This window comes from Haemaphysalis longicornis, unplaced genomic scaffold, assembly GCF_048455015.1.
Source record: "Haemaphysalis longicornis isolate Haplotype H1 unplaced genomic scaffold, Haemaphysalis longicornis Haplotype H1 scaffold_1, whole genome shotgun sequence".
Classification (NCBI taxonomy): Eukaryota; Metazoa; Arthropoda; class Arachnida; order Ixodida; family Ixodidae; genus Haemaphysalis; species Haemaphysalis longicornis.
This window is the reverse complement of record NW_027526203.1, coordinates 471,818,335-471,831,528: the sequence shown is the minus strand read 5'-3', so window position 1 is coordinate 471,831,528 and position 13,194 is coordinate 471,818,335. Positions and strand designations below refer to the sequence as shown.

At 43.9% G+C, this 13,194-nt stretch overlaps 1 protein-coding gene across 1 annotated transcript in view; it reads right to left on the bottom strand.

The window, feature by feature from the left end:
- Positions 1-2,891: 2,891 nt before the first annotated feature.
- Positions 2,892-13,194, bottom strand: part of LOC144156250 (protein SERAC1-like) — a 31,322-nt gene continuing 21,019 nt past the window's right edge. The window contains exons 11-13 of the mRNA XM_077688172.1: positions 11,439-11,621; positions 7,318-7,461; positions 2,892-4,257 (exon numbers count right to left, since the gene is read on the bottom strand). Coding sequence (XP_077544298.1) covers positions 4,040-4,257; positions 7,318-7,461; positions 11,439-11,621 — 545 coding nt within the window. The 3' untranslated portion in view covers positions 2,892-4,039. The remainder of the gene's footprint in view (positions 4,258-7,317; positions 7,462-11,438; positions 11,622-13,194) is intronic.

Genomic DNA, 13,194 nt, shown 5'->3' with positions numbered 1-13,194 from the left:
CAGGCACTAGCAGAAATTTTGAACCTGTCGCAACCTGGCTGGAGTGCAACATGCACAGGTCTTAAAATTAACTGAGAAAACAAATTTGCTACTTTTTGGAAATTGTCATAAGCTGCATAGCATTCTGTTCTGCTCTTATCTTGCCTCTCAACGCCATTTTTTTTACTTATTTTTTTTTTTTCCTTTTTCGTAGTTGAGGTACGTGATGGCACTAAATTAGATAAGCCTGTGATTTTGTTGGTTAATATACAGGGAGGTCTTTTGTTTAAATTTTTACCTAATAGTTTTTACATTTTTACTTAAAGGGGCCATGAAGACAAAATGTAAGTTTGGCTAATTAAAAGATTTCCTCATTAGAATCATGCTGACACCACTTTTAACGTAAACTTCACTCAAATAAGCTGTATAATTGGGAAACAAAGGGAATGGCCATGCCACCTACTAGCTCATTTCCCACAACAGAATCTATGATGTCATACCAGCCAGCTCTGCGATTGGCGGAGGCCGGAAAAAGCAAACGCAACTTGGGCAGAACTTATAAGCTTGCCGAACGAGCTATTTGTGCCTAAATTTAGGGCACATTCTTTTTATATCAGTAAGAATGGTGGGACAAACAGTGGAAGTTATGAAAGCGCACGTAAACATAGAAGTACCGATGCGTACTGCTGTTGGTACTGCGCACACTATGCTTTGTTTAGATGCACAGCCCTACGGGGCTTTGGGGTTGTCTCAGACGACACTGGCCGATTGATGCAAGTGTGACCATATCACCTTAGCGAGCACCGTGTTTCACGAAACGATTATTTTCTCCATGAACAAAAACAAGCCAGGTGTATATACGGTCACAAACAAACCAAAAGCAAAAAACTACTTGCCGCGGTGTGGTGGCGTTATCTAGGGTGACTGACAGTAAGCAAGTCTCCGCTCCACCCCAAGTTTAGCTGAAAGACCTGTTTTTGTGATGTCATTGCAAACATCATCCAAACACACATTTTGGCACGAGAATCAAAATTTTAGCTTAAAATGATTAATTCCACAGCGAATAAAGCATCGTTTGCTTCCAGACAAGCGCTGGGGGCACTGCAGAACACGAAATTTGAAGAATAAAACAAACTTGTATTTTGTCTTCATGGCCCCTTGAAAGGCCAACTGCACTCAAAATTTCGCCCTCTTGAAAACCCTGTTTCCGTACAGTCTGCAGAAAAACAAAGCAAGATGCAAAATATAACAGCTGAAATATGCGCGTTCGCTGCAAGCAATCAGCAAAAATTGGCAAAATTGAGGATAGCGCGGCCATTGAAGTAGCGTTGCAGCTGGCCAGCAGCTTGGGAGCAAGCCACAAGCCTGCGCGCAAGCTCTGTTCGCACGCTGGGCAGCAAATGGGCGAAGCCTTCGCAGCAGAGCTCGACCGGTTCTCCAGATGTGTGGCTGGCCAGAGGAAGAAGCCCCGGCCGGCCGGAGTGTTTACGCGATTTGCGGTCAGGTGCAGCGTGGTTGGTGGCAGAGCCTTTTTAAACGCTTCTGACTGATAACGAGGTGTTTCACAGGGCTACCACTCGTGTCCCAGCTGATTTGGTGGCACGCACTACACACTTAAAATGAATTTGGTCGAGGTGAAATTTGAGTGCAGTTGGCCTTTAAGGGAGAACTAGAACTGTGATGCGCTGCAAAATCTGTGCAAAGAAGCTAGAGAATGCTACGCAATAATTACTCAGCGAGATAATTGTTTTTGCAATTCTTTGTGCGAAGAGGGCCGACTCCTCGCAGAGTTGGAAAATTTAATTGAACAGCAGTTCTCTTTTGGCAATGCTGTACACATGCTGTCATCTCCACCTGCACAATTCTGCCAGGTGTACTAGGGGTGAGGAGCATGGAATTTTGTCAAGATATGACTGTCACCTTGATGCTTTTTATTCAAAATACCTTCCAATTAACTGATATACAGTGGAATCTCTGTTATATGTCCCCGGGATTTATGACAACCAGGGTTTTAATACAGACTAGTGTAGTCCCAGCGAAGTCCCCGTAGAAATAACGCACTAAAAACCTCTGTTATCCGATGCAATTTCATGCCTTCCCTGCGTTATTCGACGACCCTCGCAAAACGCGACCGACCGGCAGACAAAATAAAAGTGCTGCGACCCCTGTTCCGTGGACCTTAAGCCCGCTTTCTTTCCGGCGAGCTTTCTTCTCCGTCTCGCCTTTCGTCTCTCTCCCCTCCAGCAGCTCCTCTGCACAATCACCTTCCCACTCTCCTCTCTGGCGTCTCCTCTTGCTGTGCAGCGGTCGCGGGGGCAGTGTGCAGGTGCTCATTTTTCCCACTCGGCAGTGACTCTCTAGCGAGGTTACGCTGACAAGCTTAGGCTTCCCCAGGTGCATGTCGTGATCGTGTGTGCCACGATTCGCACTGGTTGGCGGGAATCTTGCAGTGGACTGAGGTACAAGGTTTGTTTTACCACAGCGTGATTGGCAACTGCACTGAGATATTCTTTTTGCACTACACTACCTTTTTAGTAATTAGGGTTTCCAAGCACTGCAAAGCATTATTCTGCAGTTTACATTGAAGTTTCCTGCAAATCCATCGCGCAAAACTGTACTTACAGATGTAATTGCTGTTGTTTGTATTTTACAATGTTTTTTCACGGCCCTGAAAAAGTCTTATAATCGAGGTTCTAGTGTACTGGGTTTTAGCTGCGAATTATCGGCGATTTTTTCTATTTAATTGCATGTAACACTGCCGGGACTTGCATCACTTCCAATTAAGTGACTTCGAATTATTGAGAGTCGACTTTATGCTTCATTGTACCAGGTGGTGGGACCTCTGTTGCCCCTTTTTTCAAACTTGTAAACAAGATCTCTGTTGCAAAATTCAGTACCACTTCCACAGAACATTGTTCACATCTCATGATTTTATTTGTCTGATGTTCTGCAGGTCTGCTTCCATAAGTGAGCACACACTTGTTAACACGGAAAAGTCATCCTAGTGCACTGTGGGGTCTACAGCTCACACAATAACAAAATTGTTTTGAGTCGGGCAATTACAACCAAAGTACGCCACTTTGACCACCACTACTAAATGTTTCCTCCAAGAAAAAATTAAAAAGCACACCTTGCTTGTTTGGTATCAGCTTACTAGCTGATACCTAGTTCTAAAACGTGATGAAATATGACAAATTTAGTGGCTGCATTTATTTTTCACAACAATGACATGTTCCAGCCCATTTCAGCTGCGAGCTATGATAGAGATCTTTCGTTACACTTTCCATTCCTTGAAAAATTGTGAAATGTAAAGCGTTTTAAGGAATGTGTTCTACATTTTCTTATTTCACTGCCTAAAAAAATCAGTTATCGCTACGCACTGGTTCGAACTAGCGACTTAAAGGAGCCATGAAGAGAAAATACAACTTCGTTTAATTTGGAAGAACTAGGATTCAGTATCTCACTCAGCTCCATTAGAGCCACAAAAGATGTATTTTTAACGAAAAAAAAAAGCAAGAAGTATTTAAAAACATTCAAATTTTGCACCACAGTGACGTGTTATGGCAAGAATGACGTCATACGGGCCAACAATAAAACATAATTTTCAGTGCGTTAACTGCACGTCAGCATTCAAGTGATGCGGTCAAATGGAACTAGTGGCCCCATTACAGACGTCCAGTCGTGTCGTCGTGACAGGTCAGTTAGGCGGCCGCCAATCGCACAAACAAGGTTCCGTGACGTCATAGAAAAGTTGCGGGAAATTGGCTAGGGGGTCGCGACTGCTTCACACGTTCTCTTTCATACCTCCGTTATTTGTTCAAAGATTGCGATGATATTGGTATCATTGTTATCGGGACTAAGCAGTCTTTCTAATAAACCTAACTCGTATTTTGTCTTCATGGCTCCTTTAAGCTCTAGAGACTGACTGCACTCAATAATGACAACATTTGAATGGCACGTGAGTATAGCATATAATATATATTAGAAATAATCTCTCGATCACAACACAGCGTTTTACAACAATCCCACAACAATCCCTTTTCGCCGGCAGAACAGCAGGTCAAAACTGAAACACCCCCGTCTCCAAGTACAGTTCTAGCTGACGGAGCCTGGACAGGTTTGGGTTGTGCGACGCCAAGTAGGCGTCCTGGCTCATGGCTGAGAACGCATGGTCCAGGAAGTCTAGCAGGAGCTGGTAGCTGAAGGACGACCACCGGTGCGGCTTGCAAATCTCCAGGTGACTAGCCTTCATCATGAAGAAGTCTCCGAACCCAGGGTCTGCGAGGGAAGGTGCCAGCACTATTAGCCGAGTGCACTTCCACGAAATGTTGCCACTGGAATGCTGTCTGTATATGGATTTACCACGAGGGACTGGTTGTGCATCAGCAGGTACCAAGTCATCTAATATGCGCTCTGCCGTGGTAGCAGTTTAGTGCCTCCACCAACTTGGTTTGCAGTCCTACCCTCTTGCATGAGCTGCAATGCCCGGGTGCAAATGGCAAGTGTGATATACAGTAAATTTTGTTCCAAGAAGCTTTAGACCAAACACACTGGTGTGCAACGGTGGAGCCCCTGGCAAAACGCTGAAGTAATCAAAATGATCTGTGCTCTATTCAAAAATAGGGTTGAGTACACCATGGACACAACACTTGCAGCTAGGCCATTGAAAAAGTGTGGAGGTTCACTTTGCATTGTAGTAACTTGTGAACCAAAACAGCTATCAAGTTCCCTTAAATTTTTCCCATGTGAGCATTTATTGCACTATTTCGTAACTTTATTTATTTATTTATTTGAACATACTGCAGCCTCCAGCAGGGCTATGGTAGGAGTGAGCATTGAAAACAGAACCAGAGTAATAGCAATAAGACAGGGCAACATAGTAATACAAAAAAAGCATAACCAAAACAAATCACAAAGGGCAGGAACGAATTTTTCCCGTGTAAGGAATGTACATTAGCGGGCAATGGACGATGAGGCAAATGTGACGTATCATCAGACATGCGATATGCTGAATGAATAAGACAGTGTAACAATTTCATTGAGTCACTGAGCTGGCACGTGCATAGTGTCGTACGTTCCAGGAAAGATGGGGCAAGGGAAGGTGAAAAGTAACGGCCATTGCGGTTGCAAATAAATCTGATAGCTTTTCTTTAGATGGCCTCTCTTTTATCGGTTTCGCCCTGTTTGTGAGGGTTCCATACAAGCAGTGGTGGAACTGCTGCGCCAATTGCGCCAAGCTGCCCCAATAGGGTCAGCCTGCTCCGTTCTGCTCCAAAAGTGTGTTAATTTGAATAACTGCTCTATGTCTGCTCCAAAACAGGAATGAAAACAAAACTGAATGTCGTGCTGCCATTTTCCGTTTTTCTATTTCCTGTTTGGCCGCGACGTGCGTGGAGTTGCCGTATTAGCGGATTTCCCGCTAAATTTAGTGGATTTTGAGTTCGTTTAGTGGGAAAACTGTGTGCCTAGCAGCTAGTGGATTTTTTAGCGGATTACACGCAGGGCTGTTCGTTTTCCAGTAAAACAACAGGTTTCAGCAGAATTGGGTTGAACCAGATTTCTCCCCGAATGGACCTTTTCAAAGTAGCACTCGGCTCAATTGCGGGCTGACGGTCTGCGGTTCTCAACCAGTACTTGCTGGAAGCAAGCCCCACAAACGCAGCTTTTGAACTCTGAGTATTGGCGTGACTCTACCGCTCGCTACCCCATGGAGGCTGGCAAATGCAGCACTGACATTGTTGTGCCTAGATAATAGAAGCTGTGATGTCGAGACAACTTTCTCCCGGCTGAGATACGTTCAACAATCAGATAGATCTCGAATGGATCCGAGAGTGACATGCTGCGCAAGCAGATAATAATGTCTGTAAACAAGGATGTGTAAAACACCTACGACTAGCTTTTCGTGAATAAAATGTTTTTTTTTTAGATGTTATCAAATGCTCTTTACTGTCATCATTACTGATTCATTACCAAAGAAACGCCAAATTTCAGAGAGAATTTGCTAGAAAATCCTGATGTTCCCCCAATCACCAACTTGAAACAAACACCCCCTTTAAGCGTTGGAGTTTAGAAGCTCGTGACACCTTCTAATAAAATAAACTAAGTGTGTTACTTCGTACACCTCTAAATTTCACCCGAAAAAACCCGAATTTCAGAATGGTTTTACAAAAAAGCCCGGTTTCCCCCTGATTATCAGTGTGAAAAATAGCACTTGATTTTTACCCCCCGATTTAAAAAAAATATAAAACCCAAAACAAACAACCCTAATTATAAAACGTTAGTTTTATAACCAATTCCGAATCCTTGCAAGTTTACACATGGAAGTTTCCTCCAAACAATGAGCTAAGGCCGTACTTATGTTTGTTGCTGCATTTCTTTTATCCATGGAAAATCTGAAGCTCTTAGCTCAGCAAATTTTTTTTAAACTAGCTACTGAAGCTGACCTGAAAAATAATATGCCACTTTTAAAAACAGCGCTAAAACTGAGACGAAGAAAAATACATACACTGTGCTGCCCAGAACAGTGTACGTCCTTTTTCCTCAACTGCGTTTTTTAGCATCGTTTTTCCCAGCACTACGCAAAAACTTGGCCACTTTAGTTCACTTGATCAGGTCGTACCAGCTACTGAAGCTTACCCGAGAAATTGCAAATTTCAGTTTTTCTATAGACAACTGCAAAGTGTTCACTATAATTTGAAATTATTCAAATAAAATCATCATTCCCTATGTACTGGCGTTGAAAGCCAACATTGCTATTTTATCAGGCCTAATCATAAGCCCTTATTGAGTTAGCTTCAATAACTTGCCTTGACATGTGCATTCTTGTGATCGTCACATGAGGTTGTCTAGTTTTGAACGCATTACACAGCAACTCGTTTTACCATAGTATGTACACGGCTGGAACAGACCGTTTTTCAGGATTGTACAGTCACCAATTTTGACAATGTAAAGGCAATGCACCCCATGTACAAAGAAGCTGAAGTCCAATGCAGAAGCAGCAAAAAAATTGAGAAACAAACAAATAAAGCAGCAGCACCACCTGCATAACCTAAGGTAACTGCCTCATTTTCATGCGAGTCTTCTTTTTGTCGCATTACACTTGGCATCACTCTTCTTTATATTTTTCAATTGCTACATACTCCAGCTACGAACTTTTTAATTTTTGACAGAATTTGGAAATTAAATCATTGGGGTGGAACAAGCAAAAATTATTTTTCTTTTGTTTCCCCACAATCTCCGAGAAATGTCAATGAAAAAAGACCCAGCCCATGCACTTGTACGAGCAGCTTTTGCTGTAGCGTGAGTCATAGCAATTAGTAGATATATAGAGAAATATACCAGCAGACTCCATGGGAACCAATACTTTGCTCATCCGGAAACCCAGGACAGTCTTCACGCTCTCTCCAAAGCTGAGGCACGGGATGCTGAACTTCTTGACCAGCTTCTCGAACTTGTCATGAACCTCCAGCAGGTGTGGAGAGTCTGAGAAGAGTAAGGCAAGATGGACAGGAAAAGGAGAAAGATAAGAATACAACCTCAAAGACAGTGTGCCATGCATTTCAGCTTTGAACACTAAAGTTGTGTACAACTTGGTAAAAGCCTCAGCGACCCACAACTGCAGTCATAGAATTTTTTTCACCGGTAACAGATGAATTGCAGCTGTACACCACTTCCTGTATAAAAGATCCTGCACAAAATTCATTACAATGTACGCATTATGGCGAGACATCATTTATGTCAGCTCAAGACAGGCTAAACCCCATGCGCCACTCAAACGCACGCTACTTACACGGAGGCTGTGGTATTTAAAGCCCACAGATTTCTACTTATCTCTACGAGTCTGCAGGCATTGACCATTCTTCAGTGCAAGATAACAATGTGCTGGTGATTTGGGGAAAAGCAGTTACAAAGCAGCATGAACAGATGATGATAACATGCAATGAGTGCAGCAAATACATAACTAGCGTAAAATCAAAACCAATTGCCCTGAGCATCACAATCTGTTGGCAGCTAAACAAAAGTGTGCACCTACAGTACAGAGGCAAGCAAAACTGGAGATGCATAGCAGCAAGCATTCTGATTCCTTGCTTTGTGCTGAGCCCAAGGAAGCGGGTTCGATTCTCGGCTGCAGTGGCCGCTTTTATGATGGAGGTGAAAAGTGAAAACGCCCGTGTGTTAGAGAGATCGGCGCACGTCAAAGATCTCCAGGTGGTCAAAATTAATCCGGAGCCCTCCACTACAACGCGCCTCACTGTCTGCGTAGCGTTGGCAGGATCAATCAATCACTCACTCAATCAATAAATCTGATCTGTTGCTGGCACGCTCGCTAATGTAGACTTTAAAACCAAAGGCACCAGCAGAAAGTGTTTAAATTTCAAACACTTTTTTGCTCACACATTGCTTGGTTGGCCTTAATAAAATCAACACAGCAAAGTGTGAGAAAAAAATTAAACTTTGTCCAGATGAAACCTATTTGTACTTAGCAGACTGAAAAAATTGATGAAATCATTTTGAAGTACCATCCAAAATTGTTATTACTATGTTAACTCAACAATCAGTGAGTGCAGAGCGACCGAGAAATAGTGTCGAGGTGGGCCTGCACTGTACGTGCACCTTGACAAAACGAGGAAAAACATGCAGAGGGCACACACCGCACTGAAAAAATGAGGACGATGGTGCTGCACCCGTTGAACTGGTGCAGCTAATGCAGCCAAATGGAAGAGAACTAATGTTTTAGCCATTCTTTGAGCCACCATTTTTCTTCCTGACAGGGGACGTCTACAGGCAAAATGGCTGAACAACACCACTTTTTGAACGCAGTTAAAAAAAAAAAAAAAAAAACTTTTGCCTGCCTTACAAAATCAGAGAAGGCAAGTCACACTGTAATAAAAAAAAACTGGTGTCATAATCAGCTGTCAATGCAGAAAGCAAATTTGATTCGTGACTAGACTAATTTCTTGTGGCTGTGAAAAATTAAAGGGGTACTGACACCAACTTTTGATGTTAATATTATTACTACACAGTTCGCTTCCTTTACTCAACAGAATACCCTGGCTGAAATATGAGTGGCCTGCAATGCGTGGAACATAATTCGATTTGATCTGATTTATCGCGCCGACGGAATAGCACGCGAAGTGGTGCGCAGCAAATGGACATCAGCATGACATCACTCCGTGAGAGGGAAAAGAAGTGACATAGCCGTCTGCCTCCAACACTTGTCAGATACTCAAGATGTCACTTCACGTGCTCTGCCCGGCAAACGGTGGTTGGGCGCTGGCACGTTCACGAGGTGACACATGTAGGCAGAGCTACAGGTATGACTGCTACCCAGAAAGGCACTCTTGCCAAAAATAAAGTTCCACACGTGGGAAAGGAGCCCATAATAAAGCCCAGAACCACAACAGAAGCTGCCACCAGGTGTTTTATTGAAAGCGGTCATCAAATTTCCGCTGCAATGCTAGGCCTAATGCCTTCAGGCAGCTCATCTGCTTAGCTCCGGCGGAAGGGCAGTCGAAACAATGCCTTCTTCAGCCTTTGCAGTGTCTTGGCATCCGCATAAAATGGTGAGGTCATGCCGCGATTTTGTCACATGCGCTCTCCGGGCTGGAAGCACGGGAAACCAAAACGAATGATTTTCAGGCCATTCAACATAATTAATTATTGTGCACTCAAGTATTTGAAGTGCTGTTTCGGGTTCACCAGGCCAATTAAGCATAGATGAAAGTGATAAAAAAGGAACATAAAATTTTGGTGTCAGTACTCCTTTTTAAAGAAAAAAAAAAGAACATGAACCAAATGACCTTGTCTGTGACATTATCAGCCAGGACCTTCCTGATAAGCTCTTATAGATGCCACATGAGTTATTGAGGGCTCATTCTTTCATTTGCAAAATTTCAAACTTTAATGAGTTCCACAGTAAACATCATGCATTAAGCACAGGCCTGATGGAGTGAACTCATTATTATGAATAGTTTAATGTTTCATTATGGGTGAAAAAGGGCGAAAATTTCAGCACCACTACCAAATTCCCCAGCTTTAATTTTTAAAGGAAAAAAATGAAGGAAGCTCACACTGACGCGCAAGACTTGAAAGTAGCGAAGATATACGTAGACTTCACAACCATCACGACGGTTTAAGTTCACGACTGCAGCCGATTTGCTTCTTCTTGGCTGCTGAAACAACCTTTACTCCATCATTGTTGCTTTAAATGTGAGCTTCCTTCATTTTTTTGGAAGTGATAATCATTGGAAATCACCTTGCAGAGGCGTGTCTTTCTCGTTCTGAGCAAGTGTTGCCGCGATTATGGTGAACAACGCTGGAGTTTTTTTTTTGGCCACTCTTGGCCCATCTCCTTAATAACAAGTGGGTATGCTTGGCTTGACAAACGTGCGCAGGGGATGCTGGGTCACCGCCGCCGCGAGGCACGTACTGCTCGGTATTTTCTACGTTTTTTTTAACTGCAAAGCGGTCGCCACAATCTTGGCCAATCTCCCTAAGTGGGTATGCTTGGCTTGACAAACATGCGGCGGCCACTGTGAGGCACGCACATGCAAGTGGTTGGCATTTTTTTGTTTTTTTTTTACCTGCCGGGCGGTCGCCACAAGGCATGTGCTCACGTGCGCTCAGCATTTTGTTTGTATTTGTAACTGTGGACTCGTAAAATATTGATTTGCTAGACAGCTTCGCTGGTAAAAAGGAAACCAATTCATAATACCCCCATGCAGTCTGGATTTTCCTGGCGGGTTGTCTCGCCAAGATGAAGTCCTGCTCTGACGTCTTTGCCTGGGGGTCTCCCTCACGCCGGCTGCGACGAGAACCTGGCCACCTCAGTACCATGCCCCGATTGACTCAACGTGCCCCTTTTGCCCCACTCCTTTGAACAGGCTACAAAGTGTGGAGCTGCCTTGGCCTGCAAAGCCTACGCCTTGTGCACATCGCCTCCTGCGGCCTTCAGCCCAGGTGCCCGCCAGATTTCATGGCGTGGATGCAAGGTCCAAATCATGGCCCCTTGCTCTGATTTCTTCTGGAATCCAGTTTTCTGGATTACATCCAGAAGACTGGAATCCAGTCTTCTGGAATCCATGTACTCTTCTGGAATACATACAGTTTTTCCTTATGCTGAATAGCAAACTTCCACAATAAAAAAAAAATTCATAGTCAAACACCCACCACTCTTTAAATTTCAAAATTGGCCACCATCATAAACACAACCAGTGCAGCTTAAGGATTGCTCCCATGGCTGCAGTGCCAGCTTGGTGGGCACCAACCCTCCTGCATGCAGCATGAGTGATGGAGCAGTAGTAAGTGATTTATTCAGAAATAAGAAGCGGAAAGTTCAACCAAAAATATTATTGTGCCCATATAAGGGCACACCTGCATTCAACTTGGTGAGGGGGAAGGGGGAATGCTCCAGCAGCTCACGCACTGAGGCTGCTGTGGGTGCCTGGCAGGCGCAGTACCTTTGGCAAGTTCCTGCACTTCGACAGAAGGCAGGAGCAGCAGCTTCAATCTGGCACTGTAGTCGCCAAGGTCAGCACCGCGATGTGGCACGGCATAAAAGACGACCCCCGAGGTGTTCCTGGCAATCGCTTCATACTCTGGAGACTCGCTGGCTATGGTCAGCATCTGTTTCACCAGGAGGCCTGCAGGGGAGGACAGGGCCTCACTGAATCTTTGAGAATAGCTGCTGGAGAACAGGGTGCCCGCAACAATGGTGAGCGAACAAATTGTTCACTAGCTTATACCTCCAACAAGGGCGGCACTTGCCATGAGCCCTGCACAAGGCACCACATTGCTGGCCGTTGCTTGCCTGGTTGGTGCACAATAAAAGATGACTGAGTGACAATGAGCTGCTAGGAATACGAACGAATCTGCTCGTAACGAACACAATTATTACATGGGACAATCCATTACTACCAGTGGAGTCTGCAATAAGTCACTTGTTGCAAATGCCTTGCCGTTACCCATTTGCACTGCAAGAGTCACTCTGGCTTTGTTTGTGATAAAAGAGTAATTCATTACAAGCTAAACTTTTATTAGCGGGCACAACTACCTGCTGTGCAAGCAACTGAAGAGAGGAGTTACAAATACTGTGTGACGGCAAGCAAACGTCAGAGGTGTTTGCCTGGTGGTTCCACGAATTTGCAACAGCTTGCATTCAATGCCCCTTTTGTTTTTTGCAAAGCCCTTTGGACCGTTTTAAAAAGACACTGCAAATCAACCAAGTGATGTGGTAAATAATGGTAGCAAAATCTCACAGTGGCGAAATTTCCTTCCAGTGCAAAAATAAAGAAGAAACAAGCACCAAATTTTTACAAAATTTTTTTCTACGTTTCCAGAGCAACAGTGCAAAGTAAGACATTTTATGCAGAATTAAGTTTGCATCATGACATGCTGTTTTTTCTGCGACTACAATGCTCAAGTAGTAGTATATTTTTCTATTTTCCTTCACTGTATGCTGTAATAAGAATTAGAATTTTTTAGTATTCATGTGGAGCACCATAGTGAAAATGCACTAATAATACGTCCTGTGTGGCATCTACTGTGTGCAATGTGGACCTTGTTGTGTCTTTTCGTAGAAAAAGCTACACTACGCTACCTCGAGTGCTCTTCGCGGGGTGACCAGTTTTGACCTTGAGGGCTAGAGGTCAAACCACACCCCTTTCCGCAAGCGCCCGGCACAGAGCAGTGGCCCCATGGCGGGGAGAGGTAGGCAGCAGGGGAGAGATAGGCTCATTCTTGGATGAAACCAGTGTGAACTTAAACAAAGACAAAGGAAGTGGAACACAAGGACAGCTGCTGGTCTAACACTAATAATATCAAAAAGGGTGAATATAAACACCTAACACAAAACAAAAAAACACTGCACATGAACAAAACAGGTTTAAAAAAGCCATGGTGATAAGGCAACTAGGTAGACACTGGCTACAGTCAAGGCCCACGCAGATATGCAATGTCTTTGGGATGAAGACACACGCTTGCTTGGCTGACACACTTGTCTACTCTTTCTGCTATGTGGAACGCTTCCATAATTTTGTGGGGCGTTTGTTCACGGTGCCTAAATAAAATGTCAGTGGCAGGAAAATTAGGTTTACATCCACGGCACTTAGTACAATGTGAAGAAAGATGGGATGATGGGGGGCCCTTTAATGACAATGCATGCTCTCTCAAACACACGCTGATACAACTTGTGTTCCACTTCCTTTGTCCTTGTTT